General features: G+C 57.3%; 1 protein-coding gene across 1 annotated transcript; it reads left to right on the top strand.

Annotated features, from left to right (window-relative positions):
• The first annotated feature begins 1,229 nt into the window (after positions 1-1,229).
• Positions 1,230-18,567, top strand: GNL3L (G protein nucleolar 3 like). Its single transcript, XM_085535848.1, is given in 18 exon segments — positions 1,230-1,285; positions 2,594-2,631; positions 4,303-4,398; positions 4,484-4,600; positions 6,910-6,990; positions 7,084-7,219; positions 8,785-8,888; positions 10,698-10,842; positions 13,615-13,702; positions 13,786-13,883; positions 13,886-13,962; positions 15,170-15,269; positions 15,272-15,311; positions 15,387-15,523; positions 15,618-15,703; positions 18,113-18,206; positions 18,209-18,289; positions 18,448-18,567. Coding segments are annotated over 18 exon segments (1,584 nt in total). The 5' UTR covers positions 1,230-1,272; the 3' UTR covers positions 18,501-18,567.
• Positions 18,568-19,694: the final 1,127 nt, after the last annotated feature.

Below are 19,694 nucleotides of genomic sequence, written 5' to 3' on the forward strand. Positions count from 1 at the left end.
CGGTCCGCTTTTTTTTTTGGTTTTTTGGCTTTTTTCCCCCTTTTTTTTGGTTAATTTTATTAATTTTTCTTTTTTCTGTGTTATTTTTTTGGGTTGTTTTGTGAGGTTTTTTTTGGGGGGGGGTCCCCCGTCCTTTGTTCATAGCGAAACAAAATGGCGGCCGGGGTGGGGGGGGGGGGGAGTTAAAATGGCGGCCGGGGGGGGGGGTTAAAATGGCGGCGGTGGGGGGTTAAAATGGGGGGGGGGGGGGTGGCTTAAATCTATTAAAAAAGGATAAAAATAACGATCGAACGGGACAAAATAAGGACCTGAAAGCGGCTCGGCCCCCCCCCGGCCCTAAAAATGGTGAAAAATAAGAGAAAAAAGGCAAAAAAAGCTAAAAAAAATAAGGAATAAAGTGCACTCTTGTTACGGGCCGTGCCGCTCTCCGTTTGTGTGGGGGTGATGTGGGGGAGACGCCATGTTGGTGGTGACGTCACTCGCAGCGCGACGCTGGTTGGTGGTTAGCGGGTGTCGCGCCGGAAGTGACGCAACAACGAGGCGGAAGTGAGCGGTGTGGGCGCAGCCATGACGGTCCCGTTTTGGGGGGGGGGGGGTGGCTTACATCCATTAAAAAAGGATAAAAATAACGATCGAACGGGACAAAATAAGGACCTGAAAGCGGCTCGCCCCCCCCCCCGGCCCTAAAAATGGTGAAAAATAAGAGAAAAAAGGCAAAAAAAGCTAAAAAAAATAAGGAATAAAGTGCACTCTTGTTACGGGCCGCTCTCCGTTTGTGTGGGGGTGATGTGGGGGAGACGCCATGTTGGTGGTGACGTCATTCTCAGCGCGACGCTGGTTGGTGGTTAGCGGGTGTCGCGCCGGAAGTGATGCAACAACGAGGCGGAAGTGAGCGGTGTGGGCGCAGCCATGACGGTCCCGTTTGGGGGGGGGGGGTGGCTTACATCCATTAAAAAAGGACAAAAATAACGATCGAACGGGACAAAATAAGGACCTGAAAGCGGCTCGGCCCCCCCCCGGCCCTAAAAATGGTGAAAAATAAGAGAAAAAAGGCAAAAAAAGCTACAAAAAAATAAGGAATAAAGTGCACTCTTGTTACGGGCCGTGCCGCTCTCCGTTTGTGTGGGGGTGATGTGGGGGAGACGCCATGTTGGTTGTGACGTCACTCGCAGCGCGACGCTTGGAGGGGATAGGGAGGGGGTGTGGCTTGTTGGTGTCGCGCCGGAAGTGACGTAGGGATGCGGAAGTGAGCGGAGCGGCGTGGGCGCCGCCATGACACGGTCCCGTGCGTCCCTATGGGGTTCTGTGGGGCTCTATGGGGTTCTATGGGGCTCTATGGGGTTCTATGGGGCTCTATGGGGTTCTATGGGGGCTCTATGGGGCTCTATGGGGTTCTATTGGGGTCTATGGGGGTATATGGGGCTCTATGGGGTTCTATGGGGACCTATGGGGTTCTATGGGGGCTCTGTGGGGGCTCTGTGGTTCTATGGGGGCTCTATGGGGGCTCTATGGGGTTCTATGGGGTTCTATTGGGCTCTATGGGGTTCTATTGGAGTCTATGAGGTTCTATGGGGTATCTGTGGGGCTCTATGGGGGTCTATGGGGCTCTGTGGGGGTCTATGGGGGCTCTATGGGGCTCTATGGGGGCTCTGTGGGGGTCTGTGCGGTTCTATGGGGGCTCTGTGGGGGCTCTATGGGGCTCTATGGGGGCTCTGTGGGGTTCTGTGGGGGTATATGGGGCTCTACGGGGCTCTATGGGGATCTATGGGGGCTCTATGGGGTTCTATGGGGGCTCTGTGGGGGCTTTGTGGGGTTCTATGGGGCTCTATGGGGTTCTATGGAGCTCTATGGGGCTCTATGGGGTTCTATTGGGGTCTATGGGGTTCTATGGGGGTATATGGGGCTCTATGGGGGCTCTGTGTGGTTCTATGGGGGCTCTATGGAGCTCTATGGGGCTCTATGGGGTTCTATTGGGGTCTATGGGGTTCTATGGGGGTATATGGGGGTCTATGGGGGCTGTGTGTGGTTCTATGGGGGCTCTATGGGGGTCTATGGAGGCTCTATGGGGGTTCTATGGGGTTCTATTGGGGTCTATGGGGTTCTATGGGGGTATATGGGGCTCTATGGGGTTCTCTGGGAGTATATGGGGCTCTATGGGGCTCTATGGAGCTCTATGGGGCTCTATGGGGTTCTATTGGGGTCTATGGGGTTCTATGGGGGTATATGGGGGTCTATGGGGGCTGTGTGTGGTTCTATGGGGCTCTATGGGGGTCTATGGAGGCTCTATGGGGTTCTATTGGGGTCTATGGGGTTCTATGGGGGTATATGGGGCTCTATGGGGTTCTCTGGGAGTATATGGGGCTCTATGGGGGTCTATGGGGGCTCTATGGGGGCTCTATGGGGTTCTATGGGGGTCTATGGGGGCTGTAAGGGGTTCTATGGGAGTCTATGGGGTCCTATTGGGTTCTATGGGGTATCTGTGGGGCTCTATGGGGTTCTATGGGGGCTCTATGGGGGTATATAGGGCTCTATGGGGGCTTTATGGGGCTCTATGGGGTCGGTTCCCACCCGTGACACGCGCCGCTCCCCGCAGGACGACGGCTGGAGGCGGCCCGTGGGAGGAGGCTGCAGGTGAGAGCGGGGATGGGGGGACAGGGATGGGGATATAACACCCCCAATATGGGAACAGCCCGACCCCCCCTTCCCTTCCTTCCCTCCATCCCCCTCCCTTGCCACCCACTTTCTCCCCCTTCCCCCCTTTCCTCCCCTTCCCTCTCCCCCTTATTTCCTTCTCTCCCTCCTTTCCTTCCCTGTCCCCCTTCCCTCTCTCCCCCCCTTTCCCTTCCCTCCCCTATTTTCCCCCTTTCCCCCCCACTTCTCCCCTTCTTCCCCCCCTTCCTCCTCCTCCTTCCCTCCCTCTCCCCCCCTTCTCTATTCCCCTCCTTTCCTTCCCTCTGCCCCCTTTCCTTCCCCCCCTCCACTTTCCTTCCCTCTCCCCCCTTCCCTCTCTCCCCCTTTTCCCCCTTATCTCCCCCCTTTCCCCCCACGTCTCCGCTCCTTGCCCCCTCTCCCTCCCTCTTCCCCCCATTCTTCCTCCCATTCCCCTCCTTTTCCATCCCCTTCCCCCCCTTTCCTCCCTTATCTTCTTCTGCCCCCCCCTTACATCTCTCACCCCCATTGCCCCCCTTCTCCCCCCCCCTTCCCCTCCTTTACCCCCTTCTTCTCCCCCTCCCGTCCCCTTTACCCCTTTCTCCCTCCCATCCTCCCCCCACTTTACCCCCTCCCCCCCTTTGCCCCCTTCCCCCCCTACACCCCCTTCTCCCTTCAGCCCCTCCCTTTACCCCCTCCTTCTCCCCCCTCCCCCAATACCCCCTTTTACCCCCCCTTTACCCCCTTCTCTCCCCTCCCCCCCCCTTTACCCCCCTCTCCTGCCCTTAACCCCCTTCTCCCCCACCTCCTCCCCCTTTACCCCCTTATCTCCCCCCTTATCTCACCCCCATTCCTTCCCTCTCCTCCCCCCACTCTCCCCCCCCCCCCCCAATCGATCTTGTTGCTCCCAACCCCTCCCCATTCCCCCCCAACCCAGTCCACTTCCCTCTGAATCGGGATCATCCCATTAAACGTGCCCGATTTACTCAAAATCAGCACCAAAACCCCCCAAAATCAGCCCATTTCCCACCCCAACCCCCCCCCCAAACTGCATTTGACCCCCCCAAAATGGGACTAACACCCCCCCCCCATTAAACCAACCTATTTTCTATTTAAACCCATTTGAATTTGTAAGCTGAGACCAACCCCCTTCCTACCCTTAATTAGCCCAGATCTGCTCCCCAGATGGCTCCAATCTCACCCAAAATCGGCCCTTTTCACCCCAAAATTGGTCCCAAAACTGATTCCTTCCCCCCCAATAAAATCAGCCCATTTCCTCTTAAATCCCAGTTCAATCCCTAAGCTGAAATCAACCCCCTCCCCACATTAATCACCCTTAATTAATCCAGATCAATTGCCCGGATGGCTCCAATTTCACCCAAAATTGGCCCTTTTACCCCCAAAATTGGCCTCAGAACTGACCCTCCCTCCCCCCCCCCCCAATAAAATCAGCCCATTTCCTCCTAAATCCCAGTTCAATCCCTAAGCTGAGATCAACCCCCTTCCCACCCTTAATTAGCCCAGATCTGCTCCGCGGATGGCTCCAATCTCACCCAAAATCGGCCCTTTTCCCCCCAAAATTGGTCCCAAAACTGATTCCTCCCCCCCCCACTTTACACTGGGGTCCCCCCCCCCCCTTATCTGGTCCCACAGGGTAAAACAGGGGGGAAGAAGAAGGACCCCGGGGTGCCTCAGTTGAGTCGCTTCGCCATCCACGTGGAGCAGCAGAAGGAGAAGAGGCAGAGAAGGGTAACACCTATGGGGGGGGGGGGTTAAAATGGTCAATTTTGGGGTGAAAAGCCTCAATTTGATGGATTTTGACCCCCCTGTGAAGGCGGCTGAGGCGCAGCAGAGGAGGGATGCGGCGCGGGATGCGGAGCTGGGGCAGCGGCGCAGCCTGGGGGGGCTGCAGGAGGACGCAGTGCAGCGCCAGAGGGACTTCGAGATTAAAGTGAGGGGGGGGCTGCTGATTATACACCATTACCCCCCCCAACCCAACCCCCCAACTTAACCCCCTCCCCAGCCCCCGAACCCCCAGCCCCATTCCAGCCCCCCAACGTAGCCCCCTCCCCAGCCCCCAATTCAACCCCCCAGCCCCAACCCCCCAACTTAACCCCCGCCCCAGCCCCCAAACCCCCATCCCCATTGCAGCCCCCCAACTTAACCTCAGCCCCCAAACCCCCAGTAGCCCCCCAACCCAACCCCCTCCCCAGCCCCCCAACCCCCCCATCCCCATTGCAGCCCCCCAACTTAACCCCAGCCCCCAAACCCCCAGCAGCCCCCCAACCCAACCCCCTCCCCAGCCCCCCAACCCCCCCATCCCCATTGCAGCCCCCAACTTAACCCAGCCCCCAAACCCCCAGTAGCCCCCAACCCAACCCCCTCCCCAGCCCCCAAACCCCCAGCAGCCCCCCAACCCAACAGCCCCCCAACTTAAGCCCCTTCCCATCCCCAACTTAATCCCCCCCAGCCCCCAACGTAGCCCCCTCCCCAGCCCCCAATTCAACCCCCCCAGCCCCAACCCCCCAACTTAACCCCCTCCCCAGCCCCCAAACCCCCATCCCCATTGCAGCCCCCCAACTTAACCCCAGCCCCCAAACCCCCAGTAGCCCCCCAACCCAACCCCCTCCCCAGCCCCCAACCCCCCATCCCCATTGCAGCCCCCCAACTTAACCCCCTCCCCAGCCCCCAATTCAACCCCCCCCAACCCAACCCCCCCAACTTAACCCCCTCCCCAGCCCCCAAACCCCCATCCCCATTCCAACCCCCCAACTTAACCCCCTCCCCAGCCCCCAAACCCCCATCCCCATTCCAGCCCCCCAACTTAACCCCCTCCCCAGCCCCCAAACCCCCATCCCCATTCCAACCCCCCGACTTAACCCCTCCCCAGCCCCCAAACCCCCAGCAGCCCCCCAACCCAACCCCCTTCCCAGCCCCCAACCCAACAGCCCCCCAACTTAAGCCGCTTCCCATCCCCAACTTAATCCCCCCCAGCCCCCAACGTAGCCCCCTCCCCAGCCCCCAATTCAACCCCCCCAGCCCCAACCCCCCAACTTAACCCCCTCCCCAGCCCCCAACAGCCCCCAACTTAGCCCCCTCCCCAGCCCAACAGCCCCCCAACTTAACCCCCCCCCCGCCCCCAACTCAGCCCCCAACCCAACACCCCCCCCATCTTAACCCCCTTCCCAGCCCCTAACTCAACCCCCCCAACTTAACCCCCTCCCCAGCCCCCAACAGCCCCCCAACTTAATCCCCTCCACAGCCCCCAACCCAACCCCCTTCCCAGCCCCCAACTTAACCCCATTCCACAGCCCCACAGCCCCCCAAGGTAACCCCCTTCCCAGCCCCCAACAGCCCCCCAACTGAACTCCCCCAGCCCCCTGACCCAACAGCCCCCCAGCTTAACCTCCTCCCCAGCCCCCAATTTAAACCCCTACCCAGCCCCCAACCCAACAGCCCCCCAACCCAACAGCCCCCTACTTCACCCCCCTCCAGCCCCCTACTTAACCCCCCCAGCCCCCAACTTAGCCCCCTCCCCAGCCCCCAATTCAACCCCCCCAGCCCCAACCCCCCAACTTAACCCCCTCCCCAGCCCCCAACTTAGCCCCCTCCCCAGCCTCCCCCAGCCCAACAGCCCCCCAATTTAACCCCCCCCTGCCCCCAACTCAGCCCCCAACCCAACACCCCCCCCATCTTAACCCCTTCCAAGCCCCTAACCCAACCCCCCCAACTTAACCCCCTCCCCAGCCCCCAACAGCCCCCCAACTGAACTCCCCCAGCCCCCTGACCCAACAGCCCCCCAGCTTAACCTCCTCCCCAGCCCCCAATTTAAACCCCTACCCAGCCCCCAACCCAACAGCCCCCCAACCCAACAGCCCCCTACTTCACCCCCCCCCAGCCCCCTACTTAACCCCCCCCAGCCCCCAACTTAGCCCCCTCCCCAGCCCCCAATTCAACCCCTCCAGCCCCAACCCCCCAACTTAACCCCCTCCCCAGCCCCCAATTTAAACCCCTACCCAGCCCCCAACCCAACAGCCCCCCAACCCAACAGCCCCCTACTTAACCCCCCAGCCCCCAACTTAACCCCCTCCCCAGCCCCCAACCCAACCCCAAACCCCCAGCCCAACATCCCCCCCAACCCCCAAACCCCCAACCCAACCTCCAAGCCCCCCACCCCCCAACACAAACTCCCCCCCAAACCCCCCATTCACCAACCCAACCCCCCCCCCCCAATTTGATAACACTATGGGTCCTTTATAGAAGGAGACAGCAGTGAACCAGGGCGATAGTGATGCACAAGGAGAGGCATCACTGAGACAGTACGGACGGGAGCTACGTAAGGTGAGTTATTGTGGGGGGGGGGGGGCAGTGATTTTTGGGGGTGTTTCTATGTTAAATAATCACTTTGGGGTTCATTTTTTGGGTGGGGGGGAGGTGTTGGAAGCTGCTGATGTGGTATTAGAGGTATTGGATGCCCGGGACCCTCAAGGTTGTCGTAGCACACAACTGGAATCAGCTGTACGACGAGCTGGGAGCAGACAACGCCTGGTGCTGGTCCTCAATAAGATCGGTACGGGGGTCTGGGGGGGTTTTGGGGGGGTCTTTGGGGGGAATAAGGGGGCCCAGGAGGGGCTTTGGGGGGTATAAGGGGGTTTAGAGGGGTATAAGGGGGTCTGGGGGGGGCTTTGGGGGGGTATAAGGGGGTTTTGGGCGGGTATAAGGGGGTCTGGGGGGGATAAGGGGGCCCGGGAGGGCCTTTGGGGGGTATAAGGGGGTTTAGAGGGGTATAAGGGGGTCTTGGGGGGGCTTTGGGGGGGGTATAAGGGGGTCTGGGGGGTCTTTGGGGGGGATAAGGGGGCCTGGGAGGAGCTTTGGGGGGGTATAAGGGGGTCTAGAGGGGTATAAGGGGGTCTGGGGGGGCTTTGGGGGGGGCTTTGGGGGGTATAAGAGGGTCCAGGGGCGGTATAAGGGGGTCCAGGGGGGGCTTTGAGGGGGGTATAAGGGGGTCCATGGGGGTATAAGGGGGTTCCGGGGGATCTTTGGGGGGGATAAGGGGGCCTGGGAGGGGCTTTGGGGGGGTATAAGGGGGTTTAGAGGGGTATAAAGGGGTCTGGGTGGGGCTTTGGGGGGGTATAAGGGGGTCTGGGGGGTCTTTGGGGGGGATAAGGGGGCCCGGGAGGGGCTTTGGGGGGGTATAAGGGGGTTTAGAGGGGTATAAAGGGGTCTGGGGGGGGCTTTGGGGGGGTATAAAGGGGGTCTGGGGGGTCTTTGGGGGGGATAAGGGGGCCCGGGAGGGGCTTTGGGGGGGGATAAGGGGGTTTAGAGGGGTATAAGGGGGTCTGGGGGGGGCTTTGGGGGGTATAAGGGGGCCCGGGAGTGGCTTTGAGGGGGTATATGGGGGTTTAGAGGGGTATAAGGGGGTCTGGGGGGTCTTTGGGGGGAATAAGGGGGCCCGGGAGGGGCTTTGAGGGGGTATATGGGGGTTTAGAGGGGTATAAGGGGGTCTGGGGGGTCTTTGGGGGGAATAAGGGGGCCCGGGAGGGGCTTTGAGGGGGTATAAGGGGGTTTAGAGGGGTATAAAGGGGTCTGGGGGGGGCTTTGGGGTGGTATAAGGGGGTCTGGGGGGCTTTGGGGGGTATGAGAGGTTCCAGGGGCGGTATAAGGGGGTCCAGGGGGGGCTTTGAGGGGGTATAAGGGGGTCCATGGGGGTATAAGGGGGTTCAGGGGGGCTTTGGTGGGGTATAAGGGGTCCAGGAAGGGTTTGGGGGGGTATAAGGGGGTCCGGGGGGGGTATAAGGGGTCCAGGGAGGATTTGAGGGGGTATAAGGGGGTCCAGGGGGGGGTATAAGGGGTCCAGGGAGGGTTTGGGGAGGTATAAGGGGGTCCAGGGGGGGGTATAAGGGGTCCAGGGAGGATTTGGGGGGGTATAAGGGGTCCAGGCGGGGGGTTGGGGGTATATGGGGGGGCTTTGGGGGGGGGTATAAGACGGTCTAGGGGTGTATAAGGGGGTCCGGGGGGGTACAAGGGGGTTTAGGGGTGGCTTTGGGGGGGGGATAAGGGGGTCCAGGGGGATTTGGGGGTATAAGGGGGCTTTTAGGGGGCGCTTTGGGGGTCCATCCCTGTCCCCCCCATCAGACCTGGTGCCGCGGGCCGTGGTGGCCGCGTGGCTCAAGTATCTCCGCGCTGAGTTCCCCACCGTGGCCTTCAAGGCGTCCACGCAGCAGCAGAGCCGCAACCTGGTGGGTGTTATGGGGGGGGGTCAAGGGGTCAGCCCCCCTGGACCCCCTGATCCCACCCCAAACCTCCCCATGGACCCCCTTATATCCCCTCAGAGCCCCCCCTGGACCCCCTGATCCCACCCCAAACCTCCCCATGGACCCCCTTATATCCCCTCAGAGCCCCCCCTGGACCCCCTGATCCCACCCCAAACCTCCCCATGGACCCCCTTATATCCCCTCAGAGCCCCCCTGGACCCCCTGATCCCACCCCAAACCCCTCCATGGACCCCCTTATATCCCCTCAGAGCCCCCCCTGGACCCCCTGATCCCCCCCCAAACCCCCCTGGATCCCCTTATACCCACTCAGAGCCCCCCCTGCACCCCCTGATCCCCCCCCAAACCCCCCTGGACCCCCTTATACCCACTCAGAGCCCACCCTGGACCCCCTTACCCCCTGCCGACCCCCCCTGGACCCCTTATACTCCCCCAAACTCCCCCTAGACCCCCTTATATCCCCCCCTGGACCCCTTATACCCCCCCCCAAATCCCCCCCTGGATCCCCTTACACTCCCCCAAAGCCCCCATTGTCACCCAGTAGTGTCCTATTGTCCCCCCAATATCCCATTGTCCCCCATTGTCCCCCAATATCCCATTGTCTCCCATTGTCCCCTAATATCCCATTGTCCCCCATTGTCCCATTGTCCCCCATTGTCCCATTGTCCCCCATTGTCGCCCATTGTCCCATTGTCCCCCTTGTCCCATTGTCCCCCAATATCCCATTGTCCCCCATTGTCCCATTGTCCCCTAATATCCCATTGTCTCCCAATATCCCATTGTCCCATTGTCCCCCAATATCCCATTGTCCCCCATTGTCCCATTGTCCCCCAATATCCCATTGTCCCCCATTGTCCCCCATTGTCCCATTGTCCCCCAATATCCCATTGTCCCCCATTGTCCCCCATTGTCCCATTGTCCCCTAATATCCCATTGTCTCCCAATATCCCATTGTCCCCCATTGTCCCCCATTGTCTCATTGTCCCCCAATATCCCATTGTCCCCCATTGTCTCATTGTCCCCCAATATCCCATTGTCCCCCATTGTCCCATTGTCCCCTAATATCCCATTGTCTCCCAATATCCCATTGTCCCCCATTGTCCCATTGTCCCCCAATATCCCATTGTCCCCCATTGTCCCATTGTCCCCTAATATCCCATTGTCCCCCAATATCCCATTGTCCCCCATTGTCTCCTAATATCCCATTGTCCCCCATTGTCCCATTATCCCCCAATATCCCATTGTCCCCCATTGTCCCCCATTGTCCCATTGTCCCCTAATATCCCATTATATCCTATTGTCCCATTGCCCCCCCCAGAAGCAGAGCCATGTCTCTGTGTCCTCAGCCCCCCAGGAGCTGTTGTACCCCATTGTCCCCCATTGTCCCATTGTCCCCTAATATACCATTGTCCCCCATTGTCCCCCAATATCCCATTGTCTCCCATTGTCCCCCACTGTCCCATTGTCCCCCCCAGAAGCAGAGCCGTGTCACAGTGTCCTCAGCCCCCCAGGAGCTGTTGTCCCCCATTGTCCCATAGTCCCCCATTGTCCCCCAATATCCCATTGTCCCCCAATATCCCATTGTCCCCCATTGTCCCATTGTCCCCCATTGTCCCCCAATATCCCATTATATCCCATATCCCCATTGTCCCCCCAGAAGCAGAGCGGTGTGTCAGTGCCGTCAGCCCCCCCGGAGCTGTTGTCCCCCATTGTCCCCCAATATCCCATTGTCCCCCAATATCCCATTATATCCCATATCCCCCATTGTCCCCCCAGAAGCAGAGCGGTGTTGCTGTGTCCTCAGCCCCCCCGGCGCTGTTGTCGTGCAGTGCGTGTGTTGGTGCGGACGCGCTGCTGCGGCTCCTGGCCAACTACAGCCGCTCTCAGGACGTCAAGGCGGCCATCACTGTGGGCGTCGTGGGTCAGTGCGCGACAGGACCCCCCACACACACAGTTACCCCCCCAGACCCACAATTACCCCCCACACCCACAATTACCCCCCCACACCCTCAATTACCCCCCTATGACCCACAATTACCCCCCCACACCCACAATTACCCCCCTATGACCCACAATTACCCCCCACACCCACAGTTACCCCCCTATGACCCTCAATTACCCCCCACACCCACAATTACCCCCCTGGGACCACCAATACCCCCCCACACCCACAATTACCCCCCTATGACCCACAGTTACCCCCCTGGGACCCCCAATACCCCCCACACCCACAATTACCCCCCTATGACCCACAGTTACCCCCCTGGGACCCTCAATACCCCCCAGACCCACAATTACCCCCCTATGACCCACAATTACCCCCCACACCCACAATTACCCCCCTATGACCCTCAATACCCCCCAGACCCACAATTACCCCCCCACACCCTCAATTACCCCCCCACACCCACAATTACCCCCCTATGACCCACAGTTACCCCCCCACACCCACAATTACCCCCCTGGGACCACCAATACCCCCCCACACCCACAATTACCCCCCTATGACCCTCAATTACCCCCCACACCCACAATTACCCCCCTATGACCCTCAATTACCCCCCACACCCACAATTACCCCCCTGTGACCCTCAATTACCCCCCCAGACCCACAATTACCCCCCACACCCACAGTTACCCCCCTATGACCCACAATTACCCCCCCACACCCTCAATTACCCCCCTAGGACCCTCAATTACCCCCCAACCCACAATTACCCCCCCACACCCACAATTACCCCCCTATGACCCTCAATTACCCCCCCACACCCACAATTACCCCCCTATGACCCTCAATACCCCCCCAGACCCACAATTACCCCCCTATGACCCACAATTACCCCCCTATGACCCACAATTACCCCCCACACCCACAGTTACCCCCCTATGACCCACAATTACCCCCCTATGACCCACAATTACCCCCCCACACCCACAATTACCCCCCTATGACCCACAATTACCCCCCCTATGACCCACAATTACCCCCCTATGATCCTCAATTACCCCCCCCACACCCACAATTACCCCCCTATGACCCACAATTACCCCCACACCCACAATTACCCCCCTATGACCCTCAATTACCCCCCACACCCACAATTACCCCCCTATGACCCACAATTACCCCCCTATGACCCTCAATTACCCCCCCAGACCCACAGTTACCCCCCCCAGACCCACAATTACCCCCCTATGACCCTCAATACCCCCCTGGGACCCCCAGTTACCCCCCCATAACCCCCAGATCCCCCCCCCATGACCCTCAGTTCCCCCTCTCTGACCCCCAGTTCCCCCCCTGGGACCCCCAGTTCCATCTCTCTGATCCCCCAATCCCCCCCCCAACCCCCAATTCTCCCCCTCTGACCCCCCTGGGACCCCCAATCCCCCCCTCTGACCCCCAATTCCCTCCCTGGGACCTCAATAACCCCCTGGGACCCCCAATTACGCCCCTTTGACCCCCAATTACTCCCTCTGATCCCCCAATTCCCCCCTAGACCCCCCATTTTCCCCTTTGACCCCTAATTTCCTCCATTATCCCCCCATTTGCCCCTTTGACCCCCAAATTCCCACCCCCGTTTGCCACTTTGACCCTTAATTCCCCCCCATTTGCCCCCTGATTCCCCCCTTGACCCCCCATTTGCCCCTTTAACCCCTAATTCCACCCCTTCCTTCACTCCCCTCCCCCCATTTGCCCCTTTGCCCCCAATTCCTCCCCATTTGCCCCCTAATTCCCCCCCCATTTACCCCTTTAACCCCTAAATACCCCCATTTGCCCCCCAGCCCCCCCATTTACCCTTTGACCTTTAATTCCCCCCCATTTGCCCCCTAATTCCCCCCTTGACCCCCCCATTTGCCCCTTTAACCCCTAATTACCCCCTCTTCCCCCCCCATTCACCCCTTTGCCCCCCAATTCCCCCCCATTTGCCCCCTAATTCCCCCCTTGACTCCCCCCCATTTGCCCCTTTAACCCCTAATTCCCCCCATTCACCACTTTGCCCCCAATTCCCCCCCATTACCCCCTTTGACCCCCAGTTCCCCCCCCCATTCATCCCTTTAACCCCTAAATCCCCCCATTTACCCCCCCATTTGCCCCTTTCACCCCCTGTTCCCCCCTGATCGCCCATTTGCCCCTTTAACCCCTAAATCCCCCCCCATTGACCCCCAATTCCCCCCCATTTGCCCCCTAATTCCCCCTATTTCCCCATTACCCCCTTTGACCCCCAGTTCCCCCCCCATTCATCCCTTTAACCCCTAAATCCCCCCATTTACCCCCCCATTTGCCCCTTTGACCCCCAATTCCCCCCTTGGCCCCTCCCCATTTGCCCCTAATTCCCCCTTGACCCCCTCCATTTGCCCCTTTAACCCCTAATTCCCCCCTCTTCCCCCCCCATTCACCCCTAATTCCCCCCTTTATCCCCCCATTCACCCCTTTGCCCCACAATTCCCCCCCATTTGCCCCCTAATTCCCCCCTTGACCCCCCCATTTGCCCCTTTAACCCCTAATTCCCCCCTATTCCCCCCCCATTCACCCCTTTGCCCCCCAATTCCCCCCCATTACACCCTTTAACCCCTAATTCCCCCCTTTACCCCCCCATTTGCCCCCTTTAACCCCTAATTCCCCCCCCACTGACCCCCAATTCCCCCCCTATTTGCCCCCTTAACCCCCCCACCTTTGGGACCCCCCCCCCAGGTTACCCCAACGTGGGTAAGAGCAGCCTCATCAACAGCCTGAAGCGGAGCCGGGTGTGTGTGGTGGGTGCCGTGCCGGGGGTCACCAGGTAAAGCAGCTCCATCCCCCTATAGGAGGGTCCCAAATTGGGGAGGGGGGTGTCAATAGAAGCCCCCTTCCCCCCTCCTATAGGTGCCTCCAGACAGTGCAGCTGGATCGCCATATCCAGCTATTGGATTGCCCTGGGGTTGTCATGGACACGGGAGCCCCCACTGCTGCTGCCCCACTGCGGGGGCTTTGGCCCCACAGCGCCTCCGGGACCCCCTGATCCCCGCAGCCGCCATCCTACAGCGCTGCCCCCCACAGCAGGTGGGTCCAGACCCCATTGCTATGAGACTTATGGGGCTGGGGGGCTCAGACCTCATTGCTATGAGACTTATGGGGCTGGGGAGGGGGCTCAGATCAGACCCCATTGCTATGAGACTTATGGGGCTGGGGGCTCAGACCCCATTGCTATGAGACTTATGGGGCTGGGGGCTCAGACCCCATTGCTATGAGACTTATGGGGCAGGGGGGGCTCAGACCCCATTGCTATGAGATTTATGGGGCTGGGGGCTCAGACCCCATTGCTATGAGACTTATGGGGCTGGGGGCTCAGACCCCATTGCTATGAGACTTATGGGGCTGGGGGGGGCTCAGACCCCATTGCTATGAGACTTATGGGGCGGGGGGCTCAGACCCCATTGCTATGAGACTTATGGGGCTGGGGGGGAGCTCAGACCCCATTGCTATGAGACTTATGGGGCTGGGGGGGGGCTCAGACCCCATTGCTATGAGACTTATGGGGCTGGGGGGGGCTCAGACCCCATTGCTATGAGACTTATGGGGCAGGGGGGGGGCTCAGACCCCATTGCTATGAGACTTATGGGGCAGGGGGGGCTCAGACCCCATTGCTCTTACCCCACTTGGGGGGGGGGGGGCTCAGTTCTATTTATGGGGCAGGGGGGGTTGGAGCTTTGTATGTCTGGGGGGGGGGTCTCAGCCCCATTGCTGTGGGGTTTGGGGGTATTTGTGGGGTCTCAGCCCCTCTGCTATGGGGCCTAGGGGGGTCATGGGGGAGGGACTCAGCCCCATTGCTATGGAGTTAGAGGACATCTATGGGGCTCAGCCCTATTGCTATGGAGTTAGAGGGTGTCTGTGGGGCTCAGCCCCATTGCTATGGGGTTAGAGGACATCTATGGGGCTCAGCCCTATTGCTATGGAGTTAGAGGGTGTCTGTGGGCTCAGCCCCATTGCTATGGGGTTAGAGGACATCTATGGGGCTCAGCCCTATTGCTATGGAGTTAGAGGGTGTCTGTGGGGGCTCAGCCCCATTGCTATGGGGTTTGGGGGTATCTGGGGGGTCTCAGCCCCTCTGCTATGGGGCTTAGGGGGGTCATGGGGGAGGGACTCAGCCCCATTGCTATGGAGTTATAGGGTGTCTGTGGGGCTCAGCCCCATTGCTATGGGGTTAGAGACATCTATGGGGCCAGGGAGGTGGCAGTGGGGTGACCATGGTCTGTCCCCTGCCCCATAGCTGAGCCAGCTCTATGGGGTGCCCCCCTGCCCTGACCCACGGCAGTTCCTATCCCACCTGGCCAGGAAACAAGGCCGCCTCCGTCCTGGGGGGCTCCCGGACCCCCACGCCGCGCCATGGCTTTATTACACGACTGGACCAGGTAAACCCCATCACGTAGCCCCATATTAGGGGTCTATAAACCCTAAAACCCCTTAATTCACCCCAAAATCTACAGCGGGAAGATCTGTTATTACACACACCCCCCTGTACGCAATGAGGTCGGGGTGCAGCTGGAGGCGACGATCCTACAATCTATGGGGCCGGAGTTTGATATTGAAGCTTTGGAAAGGGGAGATGCTGAAGCGTTGGCAGGTGAGGAAATGGGGGTTGGTTTTAGCCCCAAAATGGGGGTTTTTAAGCCCTAAAATGAAGGGTAAATCCATATTGAACTGACCTGGGCTTGTAGCGGTGCCTGAGGTGGTGACGGGGATTGAGATGGAGCCGTGTGTCCCCAATGAGGAGGATATGGAGGAGAATGGGGACGGCCTGCAGGTAATGGGGAGAAAACTGGAATTTGGGGGAATTTGGGGTTATTTAAGGTCATGGGGACCCCATGTCTATGGGGCTGGTGGCCATATGGGGTCTCCATATCTATGGGGTCTCCATATCTATGGGGCTGGTGATGGCCATATGGGGTCTCCCATATCTATGGGGTCTCCATATCTATGGGGCTGGTGATGGCCATATGGGGTCCCCATATCTATGGGGCTGATGGTGGTTTTGGGGTTCCCATATCTATGGGGCTGATGGTGGTTATGGGGTCTCCATATCTATGGGGCTGGAGGTGGGGTCCCCATATCTATGGGGCTGGTGGTGGCCATATGGGGTCTTCATATCTATGGGGCTGATGGTGGTTATGGGGTCTCCATATCTATAGGTCTCCATATCTATGGGGCTGATGGCCATGGGGTCTCCTTATCTATGGGGTCTCCTTATCTATGGGTCTCCGTATCTATGGGGTCCCTCTATCTATGGGGCTGGTGGTTTTGGGGTCTCCATATCTATGGGGCTGGTGGTGGCTATAGGGTCCTTAGGGTGAATTTAGGGTCATTTTAAGGTATAGGGGATGGTCTCTATGGGGTCTCTATGGGGATTCTATGGGGTCTTTATGGGGTCCCTATGGGGTCTCTATGGGGTCTCCTATAGAGATGGTTTCAATGGGGTCTCTATTGGGTTTCTATGGGGTCCCTATGGGGTCTCTATGGGGTTTCCTATAGAGATGGTTTCTATGGAGTCTCTATGAGGTTTCTATGGGGTCTCCTATAGAGATGGTTTCTATGGGATATCTATGAGGTTTCTATGGGGTCTCCTATAGAGATGGTTTCAATGGGGTCTCTATGGGGTCTCCTATAGAGATGGTTTCTATGGGGTTTCCTATAGAGATGGTCTCTATGGGTTTCTATGGGGTTTCCTATAGAGATGGTCTCTATGGGTTTCTATGGGGTCTCCTATAGAGATGGTCTCTATGGGGTCTCCTATAGAGATGGTTTCTATGGGGTCTCTATTGGGTTTCTATGGGGGTCTCTATTGGGTTTCTATGGGGTCTCTATGGGTTTCTATGGGGTTTCCTATAGAGATGGTCTCTATTGGGTTTCTATAGGGGTCTCTATGGGGTCTCTATTGGGTCTCTATTGGGTTTCTATGGGGTCTCTATTGGGGTTTCTATGGGGTATCTATGGGGTCTCTATGGGGTCTCTATGGGGTCTTTATTGGGTTTCTATGGGGTCTCTATGGGGTCTCTATTGGGTTTCTATGGGGTCTCTGTGGGGTCTCTATTGGGTCTCTATGAGGTCTCTATGGGGTCTCTATTGGGTCTCTATTGGGTCTCTATGGGGTCTCTATTGGGTCTCTATTGGGTCTCTATGGGGTCTCTATTGGGTCTCTATGGGGTCTCTATGGGGTCTCTATGGGGTCTCTATTGGGTCTCTATGGGGTCTCTATGGGGTCTCTATTGGGTTTCTATGGGGTCTCTATTGGGTTTCTATGGGGTCTCTATGGGGTCTCTATTGGGTTTCTATGGGGTCTCTATGGGGTCTCTATTGGGTTTCTATGGGGTCTCCTATATAGATGGTTTCTATGGGGTCTCTATGGGTTTCTATGGGGGTCCCTATGGGGTCTCTATGGGGTCTCTATTGGGTCTCTATGGGTTTCTATGGGGTCTCTATTGGGTTTCTATGGGGTCTCTATGGGGTCTCTATGGGGTCTCTATTGGGTCTCTATGGGTTTCTATGGGGTCTCTATTGGGTTTCTATGGGGTCTCTATGGGGTCTCTATTGGGTCCCTATGGGGTCTTCATGGGGTCTCTATTGGGTTTCTATGGGGTCTCTATGGGGTCTGTATGGGTTTCTATGGGGTCTCTATGGGGTCTCTATGGGGTCTCTATTGGGTTTCTATGGGGTCTCTATTGGGTTTCTATGGGGTCCCTATGGGGTCTCCATGGGGTCTCTATTGGGTTTCTATGGGGTCTCTATTGGGTTTCTATGGGGTCTCTATTGGGTTTCTATGGGTCTCTATTGGGTTTCTATGGGGTCTCATGGGGTTTCTATGGGGTTTCTATGGGGTCTCTATGGGGTCTCTATGGGGTCTCCTATAGAGATGGTCTCTATGGGGTCTCTATGGGTTTCTATGGGTTTCTATGGGGTCTCTATGGGGTCTCTATGGGGTCTCTATGGGGTCTCCTATAGAGATGGTCTCTATGGGGTCTCTATGGGTTTCTATGGGGTCTCTATTGGGTTTCTATGGTGTCTCTATTGGGTTTCTATGGGGTCTCTATGGGGTCCCTATGGGGTCTCTATGGGGTCTCCTATAGAGATGGTTTCTATGGGGTCTCTATTGGGTCTCTATTGGGTCTCTATGGGGTCTCTATGGGTTTCTATGGGTCTCTATGGGGTCTCTCCCCAGCTGGGTGTGCTGACGGTGGAGCTGAAGCCGAAGCCCAAGGTTGGGGGCTGCTCATCCGAATCCCCCCCCCCACCCCGCGCCCCCCGTTTAGAGGAGTGGCTGCGCTGCCGCCAATACTGCAGGGCCAGGGGCTGGCGGCCGCCGGGAAACGGAGGAAAAAGCTGCAAAAAAGAGCAGGTAAAAACATCCCCAAATCCATTAATTCCATCACAATCCACCCCTATAACCTCTTTTCTTTCTCCTCCCCCCATTACAAACAATTCCGATGTAAAAAACACTAATTTTGACCCTATTTTTCATGCCCCCCCCCCCCCCCCCCATCCCTACTATGATAGAGAAGCTCGCCACCAAGCTGTCGGATACGCTGATGGCCGCCATGCAGCTCTGAGGCCTGTTTCATTTCGTATGAAAATGGTTCAAAAGCAGCTTTGGGAATAAAATATATATGGAATTAAGGGGTCAATGAGGTCTGGTGATGTGGGGGGGGCTCTTATGGGTATTTGGGGGGGTTACAAAGGGGTCTTATGGCTATTTGGGGGGTGGGGGGGGTTACAAAGGGGTGTCCCCCCCCCCTGTTTACTGAAGGGTTTGATGGGGCTGTATTGGGGTCTCCATATCTATGGGGCTGGGGGTGGCCATATGGGTCTCCGTATCTATGGGGTCTCCATATCTATGGGGTCCCTCTATCTATGGGGCTGGTGGTGGCCATATGGGTCTCCTTATCTATGGGGTCTCCTTATCTATGGGGTCTCCTTATCTATGGGGTCTCCTTATCTATGGGGCTGGTGGTGGCTTTGGGGTCTCCATATCTATGGGGTCTCCATATCTATGGGGTCCCCATATCTATGGGGCTGGTGGTGGCCATATGGGGTCAAAAAGAAGAGATATGGGGGAAAAAAAGAGGTAAAAATGGAGGGATTTGGGGTAAAAAAGGGGGGATTTGCAGTAAAAATGAGGTAAAAGGGGGATCTGGGGTAAAAATGAGGTAAAAAGGGGAAATTTGGTCCTTAAGAAGGGGGGGGTGGTACTTGGGGGTAAAAAGGGGATAAAAGGGGGGGATTTGGGGTAAAAAAGAGACAAAAATGGGGAATTTGGGTAAAAAAAATGAGGCAAAAAGGGGATTTGGGTCCTTAAGGGTGGGTGGGTGGAATTTGGGGGTAAATATGAGGTTAAAAAGGGGAATTTTGGGTAAAAATGAGGTAAAAAGGGTAAATTCGGTCCTTAAGGGGGGGTGTGTGTGGAATTTGGGGTAAAAAGGGGGAATTAGGGGTAAAAAAAGAGATAAAAAATGTGATTTTTAAGAGATCCTTAGATGAGAATTAACACAGTTCCCCAATGGAGACACCTTATAGCTTGGTACTGAGAGCACTTTAATGCTTTAAAACACCTGAGAATGCTTTAATACTTTAAAATGCACTTTAATATACTCTTAAGTACAAAAAGTTTCGCATTTAGGCCCAATTTTGGTTATTATTTCACTTTTTTTCTCACAAAAAAACAAATGAGGCCCAAAAAATCCCACTTTTATGTGTGAATTGCTGCCATCCCGTTTAAATCTCATTTTTACCCCATTTTAAACCTC

The sequence above is a fragment of the Coturnix japonica genome, unplaced genomic scaffold (genome assembly GCF_054131305.1).
Source record: "Coturnix japonica strain WE unplaced genomic scaffold, WE-NBRP24 Scf196, whole genome shotgun sequence".
Classification (NCBI taxonomy): Eukaryota; Metazoa; Chordata; class Aves; order Galliformes; family Phasianidae; genus Coturnix; species Coturnix japonica.